At 57.4% G+C, this 27,018-nt stretch overlaps 1 protein-coding gene across 3 annotated transcripts; it reads right to left on the bottom strand.

The window, feature by feature from the left end:
• Window positions 1-461: 461 nt before the first annotated feature.
• CLASRP (CLK4 associating serine/arginine rich protein) lies at window positions 462-26,793 on the bottom strand. 3 transcript variants are annotated; one of them, XM_058674709.1, is made up of 21 exons: window positions 26,743-26,793; window positions 25,525-25,682; window positions 12,395-12,492; window positions 11,871-11,972; window positions 11,577-11,656; window positions 9,877-9,961; window positions 9,343-9,491; window positions 8,477-8,573; window positions 7,740-7,818; window positions 7,493-7,566; window positions 5,736-5,777; window positions 4,994-5,209; window positions 4,597-4,878; window positions 3,000-3,251; window positions 2,745-2,784; window positions 2,371-2,431; window positions 2,199-2,257; window positions 2,069-2,115; window positions 853-935; window positions 697-721; window positions 462-578 (listed from the first exon to the last, which is right to left on the bottom strand). In XM_058674709.1, the coding sequence occupies exons 2-21, from the start codon at window positions 25,621-25,623 to the stop codon at window positions 533-535; spliced, it is 2,016 nt and encodes a 671-aa protein (XP_058530692.1). In that variant the 5' UTR covers window positions 25,624-25,682; window positions 26,743-26,793; the 3' UTR covers window positions 462-532. The 3 variants fall into 3 exon arrangements, 2 of the variants coding, with proteins under 2 accessions (XP_058530692.1, XP_004598010.1); XM_004597953.4 differs by having other exon boundaries at window positions 462-575; XR_001168463.3 differs by lacking the exons at window positions 462-578; window positions 697-721 and having other exon boundaries at window positions 2,741-2,784.
• Window positions 26,794-27,018: the final 225 nt, after the last annotated feature.

Raw genomic sequence — 27,018 nt, 5'->3', positions numbered from 1 at the left:
TGGGGTGTCTGAAGTGGGGTGGGAGCTCCCCCTCCCTGGTGGACGGCTGGACAGACCGGTTTGCAGTGAGGGGGTGAAGGGAACAGCCGGCCCCCAGTGCCTGGGGCAGGGCAGGACTGGCACAGAAAGCCGTGCTCCCGGTTCCCAGTGTGGGTGAGGCCAGGGCCAGGGCCGAGGTGAGGGTGGGGAAAGGCCTGGACCTGTCGCCAGCAGCCCCGGCCCATCCTCCATAGGCCGGCACCCTGTCTGCACCTGTGGGCAGGTCTGGGCCCCCTGCCTTCTCAGCAGGCCTCACCACGCCACGGCGGCTCTGCCCAACAAAGAGCTGCCGTGCAGACGCCCTGCCATGGGCAGGACTAACCACTAGGGTGCCCTTGGCACCTGGCCTGTCCACCGGCCAGCTCCTCCCAATGGGCTGCTAGGCACTAAGAGCCCTGCACAAATGACACAGGCCCGGGGAAGGGAATTAAATAGTGTCTGACTTTATTTCATTGGAGAGAAACAGCAGTGTCCCAATTCCAGCCTCCCCCGCCTAGTGCCGGTAGTGGGGGCTCCGGGAGCGGGACCTCGAGCGCCTGCTGAGAGAAAGGAGAGGAGCTGTGAGGGTGGCACAGCCGGAGGTAGAGGGGGAATGGGGGCCTCCCTCCCAGGACAAAGAAGCAAAAGGTCCCCTGGGGGCTGGGCTGATTTTCTTACCTTCTGGAAGAACTGTATTCCCGGCCTGTGGAGAAGAGATGGGTGAGGACAGAGCCAGTGTGGGGATGGGGGGCAGGGGTGGGATCCTCGAGGTTGGGCCCCTTGGGACTGAAGCCTACAAAAGGGGAGCTGGGCATGCTCCACAGGAACACTTACTGTAACGGGGCGAGGGTGAGCGGCTCTGCCGGCTGTACTGGCGCTCCCACTCTTCTCGCTCCTTCTCTCTGCGCTCCCGCTCCCTGCGGGAGGAGGGGTGATGAGCACCTACGTGACCCCAAAGCTATCCAGGTGTTCAAGAGTCAACCTGGAGATGGTGGTGGGGCAGGGGGTGGCAGCGGCCAGGGGACAGACACTTGACAGTGGGGTTCACAGCCGGGCAGTCCAGCAATGCCCTCATTTGCTGTTACTCTGGGGTCCAGGATTAGCAGGTGCCTTCCCTGAGCCTGACCTGGACAAGGCAGTCAAGGCGGGGCAGCGACCCTGTCTGTAGGCTGGTAGAGCCTTGAAGGGTGAGGTGCAGAGCCAGGAGCAGGAGCCCAGTGTGGCCCACCGTAACCAAATCCCCAACAACCTTGCCAGCAGCTCTGGGCACAGGGTATCAGGCCTTTCCCACACAGCCCCACAGCGGGGTCCTCAGGGATGGCTGCCCACGCCCAGACAGGTTAAGGTGCTAGTCCAAGCACTTAATGCCACCATGAGCTAGAACACAGCCCTGCCCGAGGACACCAGGCACCGGGACCTCCAGTTCCACCTCAGCCCACGGTTCCAGGCTGCCCCTGGTTCAGTGTCATGGGAGGCCCCAAGGGGGTATGTGCCGGCCCCAGGCCACATGATGCAGGAAGCCAGTGAAGCTGAACCCAGGCTTGGCTGACCAGGCTCTGAGCCTGGCCATTTCTCAGTACCACCAAAGAGCAAACGAAAAGCAAGCAGGCCAGGCAAGGGCACCAGGCCGCTACCGAGCCGGCTGAGCACTGCTAGGAGTCCAGGAAGGGAGGACAGGGCAGAAAGTAAACAAAACACAGGGCTCATTGCAGGGGCAGATGAGGGCCTTGCCACCCATAGCAGGCTGGGGAGGCAGAGGGCTTGGGGCGCTATCTGGGCAACACAGTGGGGGAGGGCTTCCTGAGGGAAGTGAGGGCGGGTACCTGGTGGGAGAAGGATGAGGGGGACCTGTCAGCCCATGAGAACGGCAAGCATGCTAAGCCAGGCAGCGAGGGAAGAGATGGCGGGAGAAGAGCCAGAGGTGGCCGGGCATGGCCCGAGGGCTCAAGGCTGGCTCTTTCATCCACCCACGGCCGGCTTGGGTGGGGCCCCAGCAGCAGCCCAGCAGCGGGCAGGCAGGAGGCAGCACTGGGAGGGGGGGCGGTCTTACTTCATTCGGATCTTGCGTGCCATGGCTCGGAGCTCGTCCTCCCGCTCCTGTGAAAAGGCAACCATGAGGATGAAGCCAGGCGGGCTTCCCACCCCAGCTCGGCAACCTGGCACCCTCGAGCCCACCTCACCTGCCGCTCGTGCTCCTGTTGGATCATCTTCTCCTGAGCTGCCTTCTTATCCGCCTTGACTGTGGGGGAGCGGGGAGGTTACGCAGAGGAATGCCCCCAGCCCCTGGCCGCCCCAAGTGCTGTGCCCTCACGTGGCTGTTGAGGGGAGCACTCGGGGAACAGCTGCACATACATTGCCTGTTCAGCGCCTTTTGCATCCTCAGCTTCAGCTTCTCCTGCGGTGTCAGCTTGGGCTGGGGGAGGGGGAGAAGAGGCGGGAGGCGGTGGGTATCCCGGAGCTCCCACAACCCACCTCAGCCAAGAACCTGCAACTTGCGGGAGACATGTGGGCAGGAAGGGCAGGCTGCGGGAATCCCCCAAGGGCACAGTGAGGTGGGGAGGGGACGTGGTTGTCCTGGGGGCAAGCTCCTCTCCTGCCCCTCTCCTGCCCTCCCCCCCAGTCTGGACCTCCCGGCCCACCCGGGCCCCCTGCAGGCCCACCGGGCCCAGCTCTCGGGCACTGCTGCTGGCGGGAATTAGGCAGGCGAGTTCCAAATTCTTACTGACTTTGGCAGCTCCTGTCTCTTTACCAGCGGCAGGTTCAGTCCTGGGTGAGAGCGAGGCAAGAAGGCAGTTGGCAGAGCGGAAGGGAGCCTGTCGCCTCCACCCTGCAGCAGTCTCAGCTCCCACGCCCTCACAGCCCCATCTCCCTTGGACCCTGCATCCCAGGCACAGCCTTACAGGCAGGCCCTCCAGGCCTCCCAGGGGAGAACCCCACTTGAGACTGATGGCGCACCGCCCCCCAGGTCGGGCCCTACTCACTTTTTCAGCTTCTCGCCCACAGCGGGAGATGCTGCCGGCCTTGTCAGCTTCTCCCTCGGAGGTGATGGCGAATGGCTCTGCGTGCGGCTGCGGCTGCGGCTGCGGCTGGGGCTGGGGCTCGGGCTGGGGCTGCGGCTGCGCGTCAGGCTGCGGCTGCGGGATGGGCTGAGGGACCAGCTGCTGCGACTGCTGCTGTGGTGCCTTGGGCCCCGGCCGCCCCGCCGGTAGCGATCTCCTGAGCGGGAACGGCTCCTGGGGGTGTGCGGGGCAAGGCCGGGTTACAGGCTTGCAGGGACCCTCTCTATACTGCTACCCTAAGCTCCCAATCCATGTCTTCCTGCAAGGTCCTATGTCACCTCATACAATCAGTGCTAGGGCCACCCTGGCCCCTCCAGACAGGCCTGCTTCAGACAGCTCCCGGCACCGACAGCTAGCTACGCCTACCCACCTCTCTCCTTCCAAGCACCTGCCAGCTTCCGGGGAGTGGCCACTGGGAAGACAGGGTTTGGCTGTGATTTGCACTCTTGAAGGTGACCTCTCCTCCCCCCCATCCACCTCCGTCCACCCTCCTCAGGGCCCCCACCAGCCCCCAGCACAGTCCCTTCCTCCCCTTCTCAGGACCCTGGTGGTCCCGCAGTGAGGGCTCACGCTCGGGCTGCCACCAGGGAGGTACCAGCCCCACCTTCCTCTCCCCTGTCATCGCCCAGGGCTGGGCTGTGAGGAGCCAGCAGCTGGTTCCACAGGCCACACGCCGACTGCTGAGGCACTCCTGGGCTTTTACAATATCAAAGTGTGTTGTGGACATTAAGAAAACAAGAGCTGTCCTTCCAAAGCTAGGACTGGTTGTCTTCTCTTGAGGAACGACAGGACTGGACAGTGCCAAGCTTTCCACGGAACAGGGTCATGCGCCTGCCAGCTTTCTAGAGCCCACTCGGTCACTCCACTTGACCCACTAGACCCACAAGGGAGCTGGCACTGGGACCCACACCACAGTCATGCAGCCTCTGACCCAGGGCTGGGCCTGCCTGTCAAAACTGCATGTCAATTTGCCTGTGACATGGAGACAAGACCCAGTGACATGGACGTTAGCGGGTTCCCTTACTCTGCAGGTGCAGGATTACAGGAGGCACCCAGGCAGCTACCCCAGGCCACATTCCCCCCTCCCACCCCGTGTCCCCCACGGCAGGACAGCCCCCACTGGGCAAGGCACTGCAAGGGGAAGTGCACCCTGGCCCCAGGTGGCTACTTCCTCACAAGTGCTACCTCCACCACCCAGCGTGACTACTTTACCCTGCCCAGCAATTCCCAGAGACACACAGGGAGCCTCCGGCGGGCTTTCCCAGCCACACAGGCCCAGGGCCCCCACTGCAAGCCCTGATGCAGCCACTTTCACCCTTCTGTCCTGGCAAGGCCAGTGGCACTGAGAAAAGAGGTACTCAGCCCCTTCTCTCCTAGACATCTCTGCCTCCCCTCCAAAGCAAGAAGTGTCCCTGAGGGCCTCTCCTCTCAGACTAGGTCTTGGCTGGTGGAACCCTCATTGACCTCCTGGCCACACATGCCCCCTCCACTGACCCTCCCCCCACTGCCCCCAACGCACCTGCTTCTGCGTCGTGGCCCGTAGCCAGGACGCCGGGTGGGCGATCGGGAGTAGCGGTGTCCATCACGGGAGCCGCCACCTGAGTGCCGCCGGCCCCGGCTGCGGGACCGGGAGTAGCGCCGGGAACGGGAGCGAGAGCGGGACCAGGAGCGGGAACGGGAGCGGGCATGGCGACCAGAGCGGTAGTGGCCCCCGCCGCCACGGCGAGAGCGGGAGCTGGAGCTGGAGCGGGAGCGGGAGCTGGAGGTCCTCGAAGCAGAAGAGGAGGAGGAGGAGCGGCGGCTGCAGGTGGGGCACGGGGGCCAAGTCAGTGCAGGCCAGAGCGGCAACCCCCCTCGGCCCCAGCTCCCTCCCGTGGTGGCCGGGGCGTAGGACGGGCAGCCTGAGCGTTACCGACCGGGCGCTGGTATTGCGTCCCGGTGCGGGGCCGCCAGGCTGGGGGGCTGCGGGGGGCTTCCCTGTGGCGGCCCCTGACGCGGCTGCAGCAGCTGCAGCTGCGGCTGCCTCCTCGTCGCTGCCCCCAAAACTGGTGATGAATGTGATCTTCTCCTCCCGGCCAGGAGTCGGGGAGCGGGAGCGGGAGCGGGACTCTGAGCTGGATTCCGAGGGCGACCTGTGATGGGGCAGAAAGCAGGCAGCTAGGGACTGAGGCACTCCAGGCCTTTTCCCTTCTCCCCTGAACAAAGCACCTGCACAGCCAGACAGCAAAACCTGGGTCAGCGGGCCCTACCAGGTGGCGTGCCAGAGCTGGGGCAGCAGGGCAGCCACAGACCCAGCTCGCCAGTACTTGCCCCACGAAGCCTTTGCGAATCACTGAGGCTGGGAGCAATTGGCTCCACCTCTCATTCTACTAACAGTTGGACGGGCCTCACCTCCCTCGCCTGCCAGGACCCCAGAGGGCAGACCCCACCCTCCACCCCATTCTGAAGGGCATGGGCCTTCAGGGGCTTCTGAGGTCACTCGCAGGCCTGTCTCAGTGAGGCCCCTCCTCATCCTGGAGATGAACCCCGCATTCAGCCAGTAGCTGCTTGGCTTATTGCTAGAGACTTTTAGTTTCGAAGTCACATCTTTCTGCCTCAATCGGTTTCACCAGGCATTATGTAAGTGGGGCTGCCCCCCTCACCAAACCCTGCACTTACCGCTTGTAAGGGTCATAGGTGGGGCTGTCTCGGCGGGCATAGCTACAAAGACAAGAAGGTGGGGGGAAGTGGGGCCTTGGAATCTGGATGGACTTGGCATTGCATGGGTCCTGTCTTTGGGACCGGGGGGAGGGGGGCCTGAAGACAGTAACAACTACATCTGGGGGTGTAGGGGGGATGCCAGAAGGTGGCAGGCCTTGCTGAATTCCTTCACCTACTCCCACCTCAGAACCATCCAAAGAGTGACCTTCAAAGTCCCACCCATAAAGTGCTGGCCTGTCCTGAGGGATTCCAGGCCCACAGCCCTGGCCCCACCTGGCCTGCACACAGCATGCTACAAAAAGTCTGCTGAGTTCTCACTGAGGCTGCCTGGGTAATAATGACAGTGACATTGAGATCCTGCAGCTGGCACCCCATATGAGCACCAGTTCTAGTCCTGGTTGCTCCTCTTCACCCACAGCTCCCTGCTAATGTACCTGGGAAAGCAGTTAAGGGTAGTTCAAGTCCTTGGGCCCTTGCACCCACGTGGGAGACCTGGAAGAAGCTCCTGGCTCCCAGCTTCAGACTAACTAAGCTCAGTCATTGTGGCCATTTGGGAGTGAACCAATATACAGATTTCTCTCTGTATCTATTTTAAGTAAAACAAATCTTTAAATAAGAGAAAGGGCCCGGCATGGTAACCTAGCAGTTAAAGCCCTCACCTTGCACATACAGGGATCCCATATGGGCACCAGTTCTAATCCCAACAGCCCTGCTTCCCATCCAGCTCCCTGCTTGTAGCCTGAGAAAGCAGTCGAGGACGGCCCAAAGCCTTGGGACCCTGCTCCTGTGTGGGAGACCTGGAGGAGGCTCCTGGCTCCTGGCTTCAGATTGGCACAGCTCCAACCATTGCAGCCATTTGGGGAGTGAATCAATGGACAGAAGATCTTCCTCTCTGTCTCTTCTCTCTATATATCTGACTTTCCAATAAAAATAAATTCATCTGGAAAAAAAAAAAAACCCTAAGCCCCCCCATAATAAATAAAAGAAAGAAAAAAAAAAAACTGTATGTCTAACATGCGCAACTACCTTAGGTGCCAGCCCTTCAAAGGCTCTCCGCCCTTGAGCGCAGCAGCTCTCCCCAGCCCCTCAACAGGGCACTCCAGATTATATACACTTTGCAGCTGAAGAAGTGGGAGTCCAGGGTCACCAGGGCTGGTGAACATTGAGCCAGGAGCCCAGCCCAGGGTGTCCCACACTTCCTGACGCTGCTGATGGCAGGGAGACCCGTGTTGCTTGGTGGTGCATCCCTGCCACACCTGGCCCTGGAGCCCACAGCTGCCTGTCTCCTGGCCCGAGCAGAACCCTTCCTGCCATACTCAATCCCCCGCTACACTCATCCCATGCCCTGCATGAAGGACTGCTAAGTGACACCATCTCACTTTCCAAAGCAGGAAACTGGTGCTTGGAGAAAGGAAGAAGCTGGGCCCAGGTCTGAGAGGACTCAGCGAGCGGCCCAACAGGAGCCACAGGGTCCAGGGTCAGGCCGGCCCGGGGGCCTTGCTCGCTCTGCCCTCGATTCTCCTGACTGTGCCTGGCAGCACCTGCAGGTTGCCCACCACTGGGCTCCCTTCCTGCCGGAGGAAAAACAGGCAAAGTCTCCAACTGCGAGAGAGCCAGAGAGTGGCCACTCGCCCCTGGGTGCCAGCCCTGCCCACTACCTTTGCTCTGGCTGCTTGCTGCCCCAGAGCAGCTAGGTGCTCAAGGAAAAGCCTCACCTGGGAGGGCTGATCTTGCGTCCCCTCAATCGCTTCTCTCGAAACTCTCTCCGCTGACGCCGGGAGCGACGACCCTGGGGTGGAGGCCAGGCTGGTGAGGGGCGGGCCTCAGGGGGCCACCAGGCTGGTGAGGGGCTGGCCTCAGGGGGCCAGGCTGGTGAGGGGCGGGCCTCAGGGGGCCACCGGGCTGGTGAGGGGCCACTGGGCTGGTGAGGGGTGGGCCTCAGGGGCACAGCACGGGCCTCACCGAGTACATGGCCTTCTCCTCCTCCAGGGCCTTGGCGTGTTTGATGGCTTCCGCCTCCTCCTTGTCCTTCCGCAGCATCCTGCAGAGGAGGCAGGGTAGGAATCATCACCCAGGAAGCCAGGGTACCAGGGTGATGTCTCCACTCCTGCACACGTTAAGAACTCAGCACCGGAGAAGCCCTCACAGCTCCGAGCTCACTTCCAGGGGAACAGTCATGGACAAGGGACGGTCCCTAAGACCCTCAGGGGACAAGGAAAAGGAGATGCTGAGGACGCAGAGACAGCTGCATCTTCAAAGCGGAGGAAGTCACCCTGAGAGGGCTGAGGAGAAAACAAAGGCTGAGGGCCAAGTATGACCGTGTCCTAGGCCTCGGAGGTGGGAAGGATGTGGGAAGACACCCAGTCGGGGAAGCGCCAAGTCCAAGTGGTGAGCAGGGGCCTGACTGTACCCGATGGAGGCAGGGCCCAGACTATAGCATAAAGTCACTCAGCTGCTAATTCGTGGCACTGTCGCTGCAACCACCCTACCCAATCATGAGACCAAAACGCTCGCCATGGGATACGGCTCAGGAAGAGGCTACCAGCAAGCAAAGCCTGACCGCAGGTCCATCAGCTGCCACGGGGCTGGACTTGTCCCATGCCACACTGAGGGCAGTTTCTGTGAAGTCAGGTCAGGGCCAGGGAGGGTAACAGCACAGCACTGCCAGGCTAGGACAGACTCCACAGCGCAGGCCTCACCTGACAAAGTCACCATCAGCCATGCCATAGGTTGTGGCCTGTTTGTTGAGATCTGCCACCTGCTCTTGGTTTAGTTCGTCCACATCCACTTCCACATCTGCACCAAGAGAAAAGCTGTCAGGAGCCCTAGGCAAGCAAGGAAACAGCGGGGCAGTGCCCCAGGAGACGCAGGGACCAGGCAGGGCCTCCCGACTGGAGGAGCCTTCAGAGAGGGACCAAATCAGAGCTGGCTCAGCTCAACATCCCACAGGCTGGCCAGATTCACCCTGCCCCCGAAGGGCCGGCACAGGACAGTGCACAGTGGAGGCTACAGAAATGAACGGGGTGGGGTGGGAGGACCAATGATGAGCGAGGCACACGGAGAGCACGATGGGAGCCAGACAGATGGGGAGGAACTGCATGTGGGTGCATGCAGGCTGCATGTGGGTGCAAGTGTTTCAGAGCTGGACGCGTGATGTACAGGGCCAGAATGGACACAGAAGTGGACGGCCCCAGGGCCAGCAGGCAGAGATGGTGCCCAGGTGGGAGGCAAGTGGAGGAGGCAGGGGTTGCAGCAGCGGCTGCTTGGGGGATGGGGATGCTCAGAACGAGGATGAACACCGGCTTTCCAGAGGAGAGAAAGACAGAAAGAGCAACCTGAGGGCAAGAGAACAGAGCCCACAACCAGGCAGGGATACCCTAGAAATGAGAAGTGGGGATGGGACCTGAAACAGGCAGGGAGCTGAGGCGGGCTGAGCACAAAAGGGAGGGACGGGAGGTGACACTGTGGGGCTCCTAAGCGTGGGCTACCCCACGGGTGAGGGGGTCAGACACAAAGCTGTTGCCCAGGGACTGGGGGAGTGGGGAGGACAGAGAGGGGACCCCACCGATGTCGGGGATGACCTCATCTTCATCCGAGTTGCTTTCCTCCTCAGCCGGTGACTCCTCTTCCTCAGGCTTCTCCGCCACCTTCTCTACCTCGGCCACCGTACTGTCCTCATAGGTGTAGCCAATGGAGGCCTTCTTCTCGGCCAGCCTGGGACAGGGGCGCCCATGAGCCAAGGGCAGGGCCTTGCATGCTGGCCTCACCAGCCCACTGGCACCAGCCCCTGGCCCTCCCTCTGCCTAGGACCTGCCACCAGCTCCCAGGGCTGCTCTTATCTCTTTTTCCATCCCATACCCAGTTTTCTAGGAAGTACTCCTAGTCCCCTGCCACGAGGCTGGCTCATACACTATCCTGACCACCCCCAGGCCTGACTCTGCTGCCATACGGGGACAAGCCTGTCTGCCACGGTGTGCCCGGTGCCGAGTAGGGCAAGGTGCTTGTAGTGGAATTAATCGCAGTGACTCGTCTTGTATCTGCCTCATTCTGGCACTGGAATCATGGCAGGCAACCCTGCGGTGACCCAGTCCCGACTCACTTCTTCTTCTCATCCTCACTGGGTCTCTGGAGGCCTCCGTACAACTCATCAATGTAGATCTGGTACAAGCACTGCTCCTCGGAGACTGCGGTAAGCGAGAGGACGGGGATCAGGGGGCACTGGGGTGGGACATGGCTGGCGGCAGGGCTGTCCTGGCCAGCACAGACCACAAGTGCACATCCTTGGTCAAGGGACCTCAACCCTGTGCCTCACTTGGCACTTCCACAAAACAGGATCTGTGGCAAAGCAAGTGCTGGGGACTTGGGCATGGCTATCCCATCACCATAACTCTTACGAGGCCCTGGGCCAAACCTTTCACAGAATCTTGAACCGGGTCCCAAGGGCCACCTGTCACCTGGATGCCATGGGGAGCTCAGCTCCCCTCTGACTCCCCTCTGAATCACCTTGGCAAGTTCAGTGCCATAACAGGGCCTCCTCTCTGACCCTGTGTGCCTGCTGCCTGTCTGTGGGTCCCTGGGGAGTGCCTATAGCTGCTGTGAGCGTCTCAGCACGTATGACAGGAACTGGGGGCACTGGCTCGCCCAGTGTTACAGGCCTCCCTCCCTTCCTGTCCAGAGCCCACCGGGCCCAGGAGAGGGCCCTGCTGACCTGCCTCACACAGCTGCCTGGCTCCTCCTGCCCTCTGCCCTTCCAGCGTGCCTGGAATCCTGTCCCACTCTCTGAGCAGCCGATGTCTAGCCAGCCTTCACTGACCCCAGCTTCGGGCAGTCCTGGACCTACTGTTCTCACGGAACAATGTGTCCCCCACTCCAACATCACCTTGGACTGGGAACAACACCACTAATGTGCCAAATCCGCTCTCTTCCCACAGGGCTCTGGCCCCAGAGCCAGGCCTGCCACGCCGCCACGGGAGCACAGGAGGGATTTGTGGAAGGGAGTGAAGGAACACACAGAAATCTAGCTCCAGCACCGAGATGCGGCGTGGCCTCGAGTGATGACAAAAACGACCTGGCCAGTCATGCCCAACCTCCCCCTGGGCACCCCAAGAGCCGCTCTCCAGCCCTGCTCCTGGGTCAGGAGCCCTGTGTGAGGCCAACAGCAGGTGAGGACCCACGGGAGGAGGACCCCTGTTTTGTCTCCCAAGCCTGGCCTGTCAGGCGAGCCTTTGCCCCACCCTGCTGAGTGGTTGTGCAGAAGCATGAGATAACACGGATGGGACGGCCCAGCTCCACCACAGCCTGAACGTGCCAGGGCAAGGCTGGGCAGGCGGAGGCCTCCTTGGGTCCCCTACTTCTCTCACTGGTGAGCTGGCAGTGGTAATGAGGCCAGCACTGAGACGCTCACGAACGCCTAGTGAATGATCCAACACTGTCTAGATCACTGCTTAAAATAGTGGGAAATGTCAGCCTTCAAGGCTGACAAGGTGGCTTGTGCAAGCAAGGGAAAATATACAGAAAGAATCGCTGACTGTTAAAAAAGGAAAAACAGCACAGAGGTTGGGGGCACAGGTTGTGGAGATGACCTAACAGGCAGACACCCCTGTGGCCACTACAGAGACAGAGGCCCTGAAGGGAACTGGGAGCTGGCACAGGATGCAGTGGGCCCAGGACAGAGTGGGGGCCAGAACCCAGGACCCCTCAGCAGAAAGCACCCAGGAGCATCTTTCCAGACTGCACTGGGGCTTCTAGTCTGCAGCCGGACCCGCAGCCACCCGCCACCCCCGGCGCCCAGGCACTCACTGCCGGCAAAGTCATTCTGCACCAGGCCTCGGTAGCGCTCGTAGTTGCATTTCCGCTCGTCTGATTCCTGCTCTGGGGAGCTTTAGGGGACGCCAAGCTCTTGAGATGGGGAGAGAGAATGGGGTCCCACCCCATACCAGCAGGAAAAGGGGAGAGGCGTTTGGTAAAGGCTCAGGGTGGGGGAGAGGGCAGGATGTGGCTCAAGCTGTCACTTCCCAAATGGGAGAGGGCTCCCCCACCCCGACCGCCTTCCGGGGCAGCGGGGCGGCGGGGCAGCAGGGCGGCTCGGCTTACATGGTGGTGAGCAGCGGGGGTGTGTAGTCAGGGATGTAGTCCAGGTGGGCACGGACATCAAAGCGGTCAATCATGTTGTTGGTGTCCCCCTGCCAGGGCATCCTGCAGCCGAGCAGGGAAGCCTGAGTTGAGGGCCCCCCAGCTCTCGGCCCCCTGTGCTGCACATCTCCCCTGAAGCCCCAGGCAGCCTCTGGGACCTGTGGCGGGTAACCCAGTCACCCATCAGACGGCCCCTAGGGAGACCAGATTCCCACCCCAGGAGGTTGGCCAGGAGCCCCGTTCCTCCTGAGACACCCTCTCGGCCTCCTCCAGGGCTCTGGCCTCAGCTCCACCCAGTCCCCTGGAAGTCCCCTAAACCAGCTCCTGCCTGTGAACTCCACAGAACCTCCATGACGGTCACCCTCACGTGTAAGCCAAACCTCCCTCACCTGAGTCCCCAGAGGTCCGTCCCAAGCCCAGGGCTCCTGTTCTGGACACTGCGTCGCCCCCAGCACCTTATGCTTCCTGCCCATCATGAGTCTTACATGTTAACAGGGCTCTCGGCAGCCAGGGCAACTGCAGAATCCAGGTGTACCTTGCAGGCTCGGCCGTGCACTTGCAGGAACTGGGCCGGGTCCTTCTTCTGTGGAGGGGGAAAGTGGACAGGCTGGGGGTCATGACCTACTGGGCTCCAAACTGCTCCCCCAGCAGCCCAGTTTTGCAGGAGCTCACTGGGGTCCAGCAGGTGCTAACCCACAGGTCAGAGGGGACACAAAAATGGCTTTCTCTGCAACTCTCTGGAGGCTCTGCCTCCAGCCCACCATCCTCCATGCTTTGCTCCCAGCCCCCAGAGTCACGCATTAGGAGCCAGGCAAGTGGTTGGGCTGAACCAGCCTCTTGGACGTCAAGATGGCATGAGTGCACGCAAACACCAGCAACCCGATGGCACACGGACTGAGATGGCAAACACTGAAAGGCCAGATAATCACCCATACAGACAAGAATGGGAGACGTTAATCAAAGGGCCACACGTTCAGCCTGCTGCCGCCCAGGCCTGCGGCAGAGGGCTCCAGCAGCCAACTTCCCATCACCAATGGGAGAGGCCAGCACTGAGAGCCTGTCTCCCCAATGTGCCCTGGTTCAGCACCAGTTGGTGTGGCACCTAGACAGTGAACCACCAGATGGGAGACCACTAGACACCTGTCTCTGTCCCTCTGTCCATTTCTTTGCCTCAAAGAAAAAGGAAAGAAGGAAGGAAGTTAGCTGAAGAGCTATCACATGATGAACGAATTCCACTATAAGGAAATACCCCTGAGTCCCAGCATGCTTGCTCAATAGGCTAATTCTCTACCAGCAGAGTTGGCATCCCATATGGGCGCCAGCTCTAGTTCCAGATGCTTCACTTCCAATCCAGCTCCCTACTTATGGCTTGGGAATGCAACAGAGGACGGTTCCAAGTCTTTGGGCCCCTGGACCCAAATGGGAGACCTGGAAGAAACTCCTGGCTTCAGATGGGCTCAGCCTGAGCCATTGAAGCCATCTGGGGAGTTAACCAGCAGATAGAAGATCTTTCATTCTCTTTCTCTGCTAATCTGCATTACTTTTTTATTATTATTATTAATTACATTGCATTATGTGACACAGTTTTATAGGCACTGGGATTCCCCCATCCCCTCCCCAAACCCTCCTCCCATGGTGGATTCCTCCACCTTGTTGCATTACCACAGTTCAAGATCAGTTGAGATTCTTTCATTGCAAGCATATACCAAGCATAGTTTCCAGCATCTTATTGTGCAGACAAATTCAGTGGCTTGTTGGAGAGACCATCTCTGGCCTGAAGGTAGAGCCGGCTGAGTATCATCCCCATCAATTAAAAGCCCCAACCTAACATCAGCAACAATTTACAATGTTATGGAATTAACTGACATAGAATTGAGTAACCAACATGTTTTTTAAAAAAAAAAAAGCCAAGTTCTTTACCACATCCTGTACACCTTCATTGACATTTAATTTTAGTTTATACACAACCGGGTTCTAATACACCTTAAAATGGCTATAGATTACTATTCAACTGTCTCGTATCTATTTTCGTTGAAGTGTAATTTTCCTGAACTTGGCTTTTTTTTTTTCCGGGTAGTCTAGACTGGCTTAAAACTCTAACAAGACATTGGGGCCCGGCGGCGTGACCTAGCGGCTAAAGTCCTTGCCTTGAAAGCCCTGGGATCCCATATGGGCGCCGGTTCTAATCCCGGCAGCTCCACTTCCCATCCAGCTCCCTGCTTGTGGCCTGGGAAAGCAGTCCAGGACGGCCCAATGCTTTGGGACCCTGCACCCGCGTGGGAGACCCGGAAGAGGTTCCAGGTTCCCGGCTTCAGATCGGCACGCACCGGCCGTTGTGGCTCACTTGGGGAGTGAATCATCAGACGGAAGATCTTCCTCTCTGTCTCTCCTCCTCTCTGTATAGCTGACTTTGTAATAAAAATAAATAAATCTTAAAAAAAAAAAAAACTCTAACAAGACATATGTCTACACTTTAGGTGCAGAACAGTTTTAGAAGGGGCGTGCAGAGAAATCCTCAATACCCTAGTGAACAGTAACCAATCTTTGTGTTCCCCCTAGTAAGGTATAAGTGAATCCCCGCTGACCCCTGTCTGATTCCAAGCTTTCCTTGTTGTTCTCTATCTATTCTAAAGTTTTGTTTGTCTGTTTGCCTTGAGGGGTTTCTGGAGCGATCCTGATGGTCATTGTAAGAGAGGGTGGGAACCCAAAGTTGGAACCAGGCAAGGAACAGAGAAAGCTCCCCTCCCTAGTCCTGAAGGAAGTTTACTGTTCTTCTGTTTCTGCGGACTGCTCAGGGCTCCTGGCTGTTGCTCTGATGCCCTGGGATCCTACGAGGAAGGATTTGGGTTTCTTCCATCCCATGTGGTGGATCCTTGGTGAGAATCCGTGAGTCTTCAGGGTTGGGATACAAGCCTCCTCCTGTCCCGCTGCTCCACTCCGGGGTCCCCCCTGCTCTGTGCATATGACCTCCTGTTAAGAGGTTGTCATGACCGCTCTTAATTCCCCTTATATGCCATTGTAGTTTAACTATTGTCTAATGCTGATTCGAGTCTGTTGTCTATGAGTTACCAGTTATGATCCTGGGGTTATATTTCACGTCTTCCTTACTCATTCTAGGGGGATGAAAGATTTCTCTGCGCTCCCTCCCAGCTATGGGATAACATAGGGTATTAAAAGTATATTAGGTTTTACAGTTCTTTGATGTAGATCATAAGCAGTCTGACATACATTGACTGTTGGTTCATTGGTTATTTCCCAATATCTAACTGCATGTGAGATAGGCTGTTTGAGGCTGATATAATGTTACATTTTACATATACTGTTTTTCATATTGACATCATATCAAATTAAGGCAAACATGTGGTATCTAACCTTTTGGGACTGGCTCATTTCCCTTAGCATTATGGTTTCTACTTGATCCCATTTGGCCACAAAGAACTGCATTTTGTTTTTTTTAATAGCTGAGTAGTATTCCATGGAGCAGATGAACCATAGCTTTCTTATCCAGTCTTCCGCTGATGGGCATTTCGGTTGCTTCCATGTTTTTGCAATTACTGATTGTGCTGCTATGAACATAGGGGTGCATGTTGGTGTCTCGTGAAACAGGTGTTTTGGATATATTCCTAGGAGTGCAATTGCTGGGTCGTATGATATGCAGATTTTGAGTTGTTTGAGTGTTCTCCATACTGATTTCCAAAGAGGCTGTACCAACCTGCAGCCCCACCAGCAGTGGAGTAGGGTTCCCTTTTCCTCACAACCTCGCCAGCAAGTGTTGTTTCTGTTTTTTTTTTTTGTATGTGGGCCAATCTTATTGGCGTTAGGTGGTATCTCATTGATGTCTTAATTTGGATTTCCCTTATTGCCAGGGAAATGTGTTTGTTTGCCATTTGGTTTGTTCCTTTGTGAAATGTCTGCCCATTTCCTGTGTCCATTTCGGTAGCGGTTTGTTTGTTTTGGTATTTTGGTTGTTTTGGAGTTCTTTGTATATTCTGGATATTAGCCCACTATCACCTACGTAGTGTGCAAAGATCTTCTCCCATTCTGTGAAACCTACATTACTTTTTAAAGTTCTCTATTTTTCTTTGAAAGGTAGAATTAGAGAGAAGGAGAAAAGGAGCGAGATTGTCCACCTGCTAGGTCACTCACCAAATGGCTGCAACGGCCAGGCCTAGGTGAGGCCAAAAAGCCAGGAGCTCCACCTGGGTCTCAGAAGCAGCAAGGGCCCAAGGACTCGGGCAATCTTTCACTGGTTTCCTACACACATTTGCAGGAAGCTGGACTGAAAGTGGAACAGCCAGGACTCAAAGTGACACCAATGTGAGATGTCAGTGTCACAGACTCTCCCCGATAAAACAATGCTGGCCTCCAGGTCCCCAAAACTGAACAGAAAACAGGCACTCAAGGAGACACTTGTTGACAACAGCACCATCCATAAGGGACAAAGTACAAACAACCAGGCCCAGCATAACAATTCAGTGAATAAATCCTCGCCTTTCATGCGCCGGGATCCAACATGGCATAGGTTCCAGCTGCTTCACTTCCCATCCAGCTCCCTGCTTGTGGCCTGGGAAAGCAGTCCAGGACGGCCCAAAGCTTTGGGACCCTGCACCCATATGGGAGACCCCGAAGAGGTTCCTGGTTCCTGGCTTTGGATCGGCGGAGCACTGGCCATTGCAGCTCACTTGGGGAGTGAATCATTGGATGGAAAATCTTCCTCTCTGTCTCTCCTCCTCTCTGTATATCTGCCTTTCCAATAAAAAAAAAAGGGTTCATCTCACTTATTTGAAATGCAGAGTCAGAGGGAGAGACAAAGGAAAAAGAAGCAATCTCTCATCTAGTGGACTGAGCTGCCAAAGCCAGGAGTCAGGGTGCAGGAGCCCAAGCACTTGGGCCTTTCTCCACTGCTTCCCCAGCTACATTAGAGGGAGCAGGATCAGAAGTGGAGCGTCTCGGGGCGCAGCACAGTGATCCAACAGCTGAAGTCCTCACCTCGCACCCACCAGGATCCCATACGGGCGCCAGTTCTAAACCCAGTAGCCCCACTTCCCATCCAGCTCCCTGTTCATGGTTTGGGAAAGCAGTCAAGTCAAGGATGGCCTAAAACCTTGGGACCCTGCACCTGCCATACGGGCGCCAGTTCTAAACCCAGTAGCCCCACTTCCCATCCAGCTCCCTGTTCATGGTTTGGGAAAGCAGTCAAGTCAAGGATGGCCTAAAACCTTGGGACCCTGCACCTGCGTGGGAGACCCAGAAGAAGCTCCGGGCTCCTGATCAGCTCTACTCCAGCTGTTACAGCTACTTGGACAGTGAACCAGTGGATGGAAGATCTTTCTCCCTCTCCTTCTCTCTGTAAATCTGTCTTTCCAATAAAATTAAATCTTTTTTTTTAAGATTTTTTTTTTTATTATTATTATTGGAAAGCCGGATATACAGAGAGGAGGAGAGACAGAGAGAAGATCTTCCATCCGATGATTCACTCCCCAAGTGAGCCGCAACGGGCCGGTGCGCGCCGATCCGATGCCGGGAACCTGGAACCTCTTCCGGGTCTCCCACGCGGGTGCAGGGTCCCAAGGCTTTCAGCCGTCCTGGACTGCTTTCCCAGGCCACAAGCAGGGAGCTGGATGGGAAGTGGAGCTGCCGGGATTAGAACCGGCGCCCATATAGGATCCCAGGGCGTTCAAGGCGAGGACTTTTAGCCGCTAGGCCATGCCGCCGGGCCCAAAATTAAATCTTAAAGTGAATAAAACTGCCACATACCAATATTTGTAAAACTCGACTTAAACTAAAAATATACAACCAGGGGACCGCATGGTAGCATAACAGGCTAATCTTCCATCGGCAGAACCAGCATCCCATATGGGCACTGCTTTGAGCCCCAGGTGTTCTATTTTCTTTTCTTCAAAGATTTATTTATTATTGGAAACTCAGATACACAGAGAGGAGGACAGAGAACACGTTCTTCCATCCATTGATTCACACCCCAGTGGCCACAACAGCCGGAGATGGGCCGATTTAAAGCCAGGAGGCTGAAGCTTCTTCTGGGTCTCCCATGCAGGTACAGAGTCCCAAGGCTTTGGGCCGTCCTTGACTGCTTTCCCAGGCCACAAGCAGGGAGCTGGATGGGAAGTGGGGCAGCTGGAATTAGAGCAGGCACCCATATGGGATCCCGGCGCATTCAAGGTGAGGACTTTAACTGCTACGCTACCATGCCAGGCCCCATCGGCGCCAATTCTAGTACCGGCAGCCCCACTTGCCATCCAGCTCCCTGCTTGTGGCCTGGGAAAGCAGTCTCAAGGATGGCCCAAAGCCTTGGGACCCTGCATCCGCGTGGGAGACCCGGAAGAAGCTCCTGGCTCCTGGCTTCAGATTGGCTCAGTTCCAGTCGTTGTGCTCACGTGGGGAGTGAATCATCGGACAGAAGATCTTCCTCTCTGTCTCTCCTCCTCTCTGCTTATCTGCCTTTCCAATAAAAATAAATAAATCTTAAAAAAAAAAAAAAAAGAACTGGCAGCCATATGGGATCCCGGCATATGCAAGCTGAGGACTTTTGCTGCTAGGCTATTGCGCCAGGTCCGTCCTTCTACTTCTGATCAGCTCCCTACCTATGGCTTGGGAGACCAGCGAGAATGGTCTAAGTCTTGGGACCCTGCACCCAAGTGGGAGACCTGGAAGAAGCTACTCGCTCCCAGCTTCAAGTCAGCTCAGCTTTCCTGCTGCAACTATCTGGGGAGTTAACCAGCAGAGCGGATGAAGAATTTCTCTGTCACCCTGGCTTTTAAATAAAAGATCTTAAAAAAAAACACAGAAAAGAAAAAAAAGGGCCTAGCATGGTGGCCTAGCGGCTCAAGTCCTCGCCTTGAACGCCCCGGGATCCCATATGGGCGCCGGTTCTAATCCCGGCAGCCCCGCTTCCCATCCAGCTCCCTGCTTGTGGCCTGAGAAAGCAGTCGAGGTCAGCCCAAAACCTTGGGACCATATACCCGTGTGGGAGGCCCAGAGGAAGTTCCTGGCTCCTAGCTTCGGATCAGCGCAGCACCGGCCATTGTGGTCACTTGGGGAGTGAATCACCAGACGGAAGATCTTCCTCTCTGTCTCTCTTCCTTCTCTCTGTATATCTGACTTTCCAATAAAAATAAATCTTGTATGAAGAACTATATGTTAGTAATGATATAGAGGAACGGGTGGAGGGAACTGAGGAGGGGATAAGGGAATATGAAACTGTATTATAAAATAATAACAATAATAAAATGTATTTTAAAATAATAAATAAATAAATCTTTAAAAAAAAAAAAGATCACTGGGGGCCACCAAGGTGATGATACAAGCCAGTTCATCCCGGCAAGCGCCAGCATCCCATTCGGGTGCCAGTTCATGTCCTTCAAACTCTACTTCCCACCCAGCTCCCTTTTTATGGCCTGGTAAAGCAACAGAGGACACCCAAGACCTTGGGCCCTTGCACCCACGTGGAAGAACAGGAAGAAGCTCTGCCTCCCAGCTTTGAGTCGCTCCAGCTCTGGAGGTTGCAACCATTTAAAGAGTGAACCAGTAGATGGAAGATCAATCTCTCTATCTTTCCATCTCTGCAACTCTGACTTTCCAAGCAAAATAAATAAACCTTAAAAAATATTACCATGGGCTGGCATTATGGTACAGTCAGTTAAGTTGCCAGTTGCCGACACTGGCATCCCATACTAGAGTGCCAGTTCACGTCCAGGTCGCCCTTCTGACCCAGCGCCCTGCCAGCGTGTCTGGAAAGCCAGCAGATGACAGTGCCAATAGTTGGGTCGCCAATGAGGGAGAGCAGGCTGAGCTCCTAGCTCCTGCCTCCGGCCTGGCCTAGCCCTGTCTACTGCAGCCATCTGGACGGTGTAGCAGCAGAGGGCAGATCAAGATCTCTTCCTCTCACTCTAGATCACTCTACAAATCTCAAGCAAACAAACAAAAAATTAAAAGCTAGGAAGGACAGTAGCTGCCATTTAAGATACAGCTTGGGTCCTACCTCCGCTTCCCATTCCAGCTTCCCACTGAGGTACACTCCAGGGAGCAGCAGGGAGCAGCTCACGTGGCTGGGTCCCTGCCACCCCCAGGGGAGATGTGGCCTGAGTGCTTGCCTCCCGGCTCTGAGCTTGGTCCAGCACCAACTGGTGAGGGCATCTGGGCAGAGAACCAATAGGTAGGACATCTCTATCATGTACACACACTCTAATACAATAAAACAAAATCAAGGCACCAAGACGCCAGAGAAATGTCCCAGGTCCACAGCGCTCACACTGGGCCCTCCTGCAGGACTCACAGCTGGAGCATCACAAGAACACCTGGAAGGAGCAGGCACTGTGATGCAGCAAGCTAAGCTACCGCGGACAACGCCAGCACACCACATGGGGGCCGGTTCAAGTCCCACCTGCTCCACTCTGAGCTGGCTCCCTGCTAATGTGCCTGAGAAAGCAATGGAAGATGGTCCAAGTGCCCGGGCCTCAGCACCTACATGTGAGACCCAGGAGCTCCTGGCTGTGGACTGGACCAGTTCCAGCTAATGCAGCCATTTGGGGAGTGAACTAAGAGGAAATCAAAGATCGAACTTTGTCCTTTTCTCTGTCTGTACTCTGCCTTCCAGATAAATAATAAAAGTAACCAACTAAACTCCAGCTGGGAAGCACAGCACAGGAACCCCCTGCGGGGTGTCCGTGCACCACATGGTGACTCCTAATCCAGCGGCTTCTCTTCTGGCCTGGCACACACGGCAGCCTCCTTCCTGGGCTGTGCTGCCATGCCACCAGGACCCATTCAGCCACTCCCCACAGCAGTCAGGGGCCAAGTCCGTCCTGGGTCTGGGCAGCCCTCTTACCTTTCCCTTTTCCACTGTGCTCCAGGCACACTGACCTCCTTAACCACTCCCAGAATAATCAGGTAAGCCCCAGAAGCCGACTTGGGAGTTCAGTCTAGTACATTCCAGAGTAGCCCTCCTCCCTCACATAGTTCAGACCCCATAGCAGCCCTCCTGCTGGACCCTCTTACTCCACGGCCCTAAGCCTGACTGCTCTCCTCAGAGCACCCCCAGCACTGGATTAGCACACCCTGTGAGCACACCCTCACCACGTGTCTCCCACATCTGCCTCCTTCCAGAAGTGCAGGGATCCCCAGGGTCCAGAACACTGAAGGAACAGAGTGCAACTCCCCACCAACACAGCAGCCTGGGCCCTTTCAAGGGTGGGAAAAAAAAAACTTTCAAGTTTCCAAGATTTTGCCCTCCTCTGCGTCCCCAGCACCCTTCCCAAGCCTTGGTCAGCTGACGCACAGGTGTGCCCACCAGTGGGTAAGAGGTGAGGACGCTTGCCAATAAGTACGGTTATTATCTGGCTCATCACAACTCCGCACCTGCCTTCGCAGGGGCCTGGCTGAAACCATCCTCCCCTAATGGCTAGAACTGATCTATGGCCCAACTAAGTGCATGGGGCCTGGCAAGGTACCATGGGACCAGGAGGGGCAGGCAGTGCTGCGGGGACCCACCTCCGCATCCTGACCTTTACCCTCCCCGCCCCCAATTCCCTGTCTTCAGCCATATAACATATCCCACTCCCTCAGCACCATGAAGGTCTCAGGAGCCCATCACATTGCCAAGGTGACTCCAAGGCCACACGCCCAGTGCCTGCAGTCAGAACTCCTGAGAGTTTGCCGTTCGGGATTTGGCCAGGCCATGGAAGAGCGGGCAGAAGAACTGGGCTATGAGTGAAGCCTGCAGTCCACAGCCTAGCAGTGTCCCAAAACTCTGGAAAAGTCCATGAACCACGCCGGAAGCTAGGTGCATGGAGCTAGGCATGATGGGCACCTTTCCTCCAACTTCCGAACCTCCAGGCACCACTCCTCTCTGCCGGGTCCAGACTCTCAAAGGGCCAATGTCCACTCGCTCACATCACCTTATGAACCAAACTGGGATTCTTCTTCAAAATGATTTACTTACTTATTTGAAAGGCAGAGCAACAGAGACCTCCCATCCATTGGTTCACTCCCTACACACATGGGAGGAAGGAGCAGGCTGAGCCATGTCAGCAGGAAGCCACCAGGGAAAGACAGCACTCCCCAGGGTACACAGGGACGTGGGGTCACACGCAGCAGCTGAACCAGCTGTGCCACATGCTGGCCCCAGCAAAACTAACACTTGAACCCAAACGGGCCTGACTGCACAACTCCAATTTCTTGTTCATTATGATTTATTTTTGAAATGCAAGAGTAATTTTCTTACTGTGGTAAAAACACAAAACAAAATTTGGCATTTTCAGTGTATCTGAGGGCTCAGGAGCAGGTTTACCCCACGCACCTGGAGCCCTGGAGCGTGACCAATCTCTCTGATCTGTTCCTCCGGCAAGGCAGAAGCTTGGCCTGGCTAAGCAGCACAGCCTCTCTCCTCTGCCCCCAAGTCCCTGGCTACTAAAGGACTGACAGCCCTCCCCCCGCCCCAGACCTCACATAAACAGAATCTTCCAGAACAGCCTTCTTGCTTTGCCTGACAGCTGATTTCACTTGTGTCTTCAAGGCCCTCCAACACCAGAGTATGATGGGAATGTTCTGAATTATTCTCTTTTTTAGGGCGAAGTAATGCTGCACCACATGCACTTACCCTCTGTCAATGGCTCCTACCTCTTAACTACTATGAACGATGCTACAACGAGCCAGGGTACACAAGCCCCCTCCTGACCACTAGCCTGGCTTGGTTCTAGGACAGAGAGCTCAGGAATTCACGTCCTCACAGTGCAGTGGCAGCTGTGCAGACAGATGTACCCCCGCAGGAACCACTCCCAGAGGAGGCAGTGCTCCCAATGGGGGACCCAGTGGAACGTCTGACCCGGCTTGGGGGTCAGCCTGGGGCTTCCCAGGGCAGGAGACACCCACACGGTTCCCAATTTCAGATCAACAGGGAATTCTGCTGCAGTTTCCAAGCCGCTCAATAAAGAAAACTGTGGCAGGACCATCAGAAAAGGACCCAAGACAGAGAGAAAGGAGGCACCACGCAGACAGGTGACCAGAAGCCCTGCCAGCTTCTGCTGTCTCCTCGGCTCTGTCTCCCTTCTGGGACCCGGAGCTAGGTGACAGTCTGTGTGGGACTGCGGGCAGCCCCTCCCCATCTCCCAGCAGCACCGGCCACCGCCTGGCCTGGCAGCTGTGATCAGAATGCTGGTCATGTTCCTACACAGCGACAATGGTCACTTGTACGGGCCAGCACCGCGGGCACTCATACTTTAAGCTTTTCCCAGCGGCCAGGCAGAGGGGCTGGCTGGCCAGCACCACGGTCCTGAGGGAAGCCAGGACTCAGGGACCTCCCTGGCACCCCAGCCTTCCTTCCTCAACGCCAGCCACCCACCTGGATCCAAACTCCAGCTCTACCCAGTTAAACAGCAACGTCAACAACCCCAAGCGCCAATATTTACAGAGCAATAGTTGTCCAGGGCAGGTGTATGCTCAGAGGGGCGTGGGCGCCACCACCCGCCCAGACCTGGTCCGGCGGTCCTGCACACCCTGGGGCAGCCGACTCAGAAGGGAACCTCCTGATGTAACCTGCTCAGGGATGCCAGGCATGCAGCCCGCACCTCTCAGCCTTCGTCACATCCTTATCCTTGAGTGTGGTCACAGAACTGCTGTTTGGCCAATAGGATGTGACTGGAAGTGTCACTGGCAAGAATATCCTACTCCTCCCTGCAGAATGGAACAGTCACAAGGAGCCCTCTTGCACACTGAGGCGACTGGGGCAGGGAAGCCAGCAGCAGGTCCCCTAGCAGAACTGGGTCCCTCTGCTTCCTGTAAACATGGCGTAAACTCCTACCCTGATCAAGCCACTGACCTTTGAGGCCTCCACACAGCCAAAGCTGACAGGTCCTGGTCCATTGCTTTACACTCTACTACAGGAAGCAGGCTGGGGAACACAGCGTGCAGCCTGTTGGGCAGCAGCTAGCAGCAGAACCCAGAGCACCTTAGCTCCAAGCTTCTAGGCACCCACCATCATGGCATTTTGCTAGCTCTGCCCTGGGGCTGCAGCAGAAGCCGACTTGCTGAGGCTCATTCTGCTGAGGCCCAGAAAGTGCTAAGAATTGTCCCCTTCACGCCCAGCATGGTAGCCTAAGGGCCAACGTCCTCGCCTTTCATGCACCAGGATCCCATATGGGTGCTGGTTCATGTTCTAGCTGCTCTACTTCCCATCCAGCCCCCTGCCTGTGGCCTGGGAAAGCAGTCAAGGACGGCCCAAAGCCTTGGGACCCTGCACCTGGAAGAAGCTCCTGGTTCCACACGGCCTCAGCTCTGGCTGCTGTGGCCATTTGGGGAGTGAACCAGCTGATGGAAGATTTTTCTGTCACTCCTTGCTGTGAAAATCTACCTTTCCAACAAAGAGAATTTTTTTTTTTTCTGTTGCGAACAGATAAGTTTATTTGTGAAGGGAGCAGGTGGGCAGGGAAGGGAGAGGAAGGGGAAAGCACCTCCGAAGAGCCGGAGGTGGGGTGCCTCTCGAAAGAGGAGGGAGAGAGAGACACCAAAGGGGTCTTTGGAAGTGTCCCAGGATTTTAAGCCTTCCTTGACCCCTCCTCCAACAAAGAGAATTTTAAAATGCTTTAAAAAGATGGGCAATGGGGATGTACCCATTGCAGATCAAAAAATGCACGGGGACAGAAGCAGGAAAAGGCCACTGGGGCTGGCCGGGGAAGAGACAGAGACCAGGCCACCGAGGAAGAGACAGACCAGGTCACGGGGAAGAGACAGACCAGGCCACCGGGGAAGAGACAGACCAGGCCACCAGGGAAGACATTGAGACCAGGCCACCAGGAAAGAGACTGAGACCAGGCCACCAGGGAAGAGACAGACCAGGCCACCAGGGAAGACAGACCAGGCCACCGGGGAAGACAGACCAGGCCACCGGGGAAGAGACAGACCAGGCCACCGGGGAAGAGACTGAGACCAGGCCACCAGGGAAGAGACTGAGACCAGGCCACCAGGGAAGACAGACCAGGCCACCAGGGGAGAGACTGAGACCAGGCCACCGGGGAAGAGACAGACCAGGCCACCGGGGAAGAGACAGACCAGGCCACAGGGGAAGAGACTGAGACCAGGCCACCGGGGAAGAGACTGAGACCAGGCCACCGGGGAAGAGACTGAGACCAGACTACCAGGGAAGAGACAGACCAGGCCACTGGGGAAGAGACAGACCAGGCCACCGGGGCCTTGCAGCTCAGGGCTTCTTGTCTGCCTTCTGTCCCACCCAAAGCAATCAAAGGATCCAACAGGGAAAGGGCAGCAGCCAGCTGTCCCTGAACTGATGCCGATGCCCCCACTCCGGGGAGCCATGCCAAACCCCAGGAGCAGCTCTCGGGCAATGGACGTACAGCAGTAAGCCTGGCAGACACGTCCACGCCACGGCCAGGCCTGCATGGCGGCAGACCCCAGACCACTCCCTCCTCCCTGCTGGCACCTGCAGCACTCTGAGGCCTTGCCAAGCACCACTGCGGGGGTAGACAGAGTCCCTTGGGGTTCTGGTGGCCAACTACGCTCAACACCCAAGGAAGAAAAAGGGGGAGGTTCATGAACTGGCACTCTTGCTACAAGGAGACCCCTGACCCGACGGCAGGCTACTCACGATCTTCTCGTAGTACTCCCGCCGCCGCTCGGCCCTCTTCTTGTAGTCTACCATCATGCCTCGCAGCTTGCGCTCATGTTTGCGCGCCTCGTGCCACATGGTGGTGAGGCAAGCCTGGAGGCCCCAACCTGGGCGGGCAGACCAGGGGACCAGACGGTCTGCAAAAAGCAGAGAGTGGGGCAGAATTCAAGTCAGCTGCCAATGCTCAGTGCATCATCTGCCAGATTCAGAGTACCGAGAGAGGAAGGGGGGATGAAACCGGGGACTCGCGTGTGCCATAGGCTCAAGTGTACAGCTGTGAGTCAGGAGCTGCGTGGAGCACGCTGAAAAACCCTCAGGTAATTCTGGGGTGAGTACCCCCCATCCTTTGGGTCCTGGGGGCGGCAGGGGCAACATCAGGGGTAAATGGATTGGAAAGGGACACGTTGGTGTGTAAAGTTAAGGCTGGCTGGTGGACCTCAGGGGCCAGGGCTGCAGGTGCCAGCAGGGCCATCACGGTGCAGGAGGAATAAAGGACGCCGGCTGCTTAGAGGCAGCAGGGCAAGGAGACACTCTGTATCGCAGAGGCGGGATGAGGCGGCAAGGAGGGATCAGAGCCCGGGTTGGGGGTTGCCAGGCTAAGCCGAGCGAGTGCCAGCCCGGGGGCGGCTGTGCTTCGGCAGGGGCCGCAGAGACAGTGGGGACAGCAGGGGCAGCAGGGGCCGCGGGAACCGAGAGGACACCAGGGGCGAGGGGACATCGGGGGCAGCTGGGGCTGAGGGGACAGCAGGGGCCGAGGGGCCAGCGAGGGCAGCAAAGGTCATGGGGACCGAGGGGACAGCGGGGGCAGCTGGGGCTGAGGGGACAGCAGGGGCCGAGAGGGCCGCAGGGGCGAGGGGACAGCAGAGGGCAGCAGGGGCGAGGGAACAGCAGGGGCCGCAAGGGCCAAAGGGACAGCAGGGGCCGCGGAGACCGAGGGGGCAGCAGGGGCCGAAGGGACAGCAAGGGCCGCGGGGATCGATGGGGGTGCAGCCCGCGGCGGGACCAGGGGCGCGGCCCGAGGCCTGTCTGGCCCCCGGCGATCGTCGGACCGAGGTCCGGTGGAGGCCCCCCACAACAGCCCGGGAATGGCCCCAGGTGGGGGGCGAAGCTCAACTGCTGCTCGCCTGCTCCACCCGCACCCAAAAAACAACACAAAATCCAGCAGGCTTCAGCTCAGCCCGCCGCGTCTGCACTCACCGGCTGCTCGCCGCCTCCCACCGCTGCGCCCGCGCGCGGCCGCACCGGAAGCGGAAATGGGAGGCCGCGCGAAGTGGGGGTGGGGCACGTTTCCGCCTCCGCGGGGGTGGACCCCGGAGGGGGCGGTGCTTGGGGAAAGCTGGGCCCTGGGTGGGCGATGCTTGTTGTAGGACCCGGGAGGGGCGGGGCTCGCTGTGGGACAGGGAGGGGCGGGGCCTCGGGTGGGCGGAACCGAGGGGAAACTCTTGGGGACTCCCCAAGCTGAGAAACAAGACC

The sequence above is a fragment of the Ochotona princeps genome, chromosome 16, assembly GCF_030435755.1.
Source record: "Ochotona princeps isolate mOchPri1 chromosome 16, mOchPri1.hap1, whole genome shotgun sequence".
Lineage (NCBI taxonomy): Eukaryota > Metazoa > Chordata > Mammalia > Lagomorpha > Ochotonidae > Ochotona > Ochotona princeps.
This window is presented reverse-complemented; position numbering and strand designations above follow the sequence as displayed.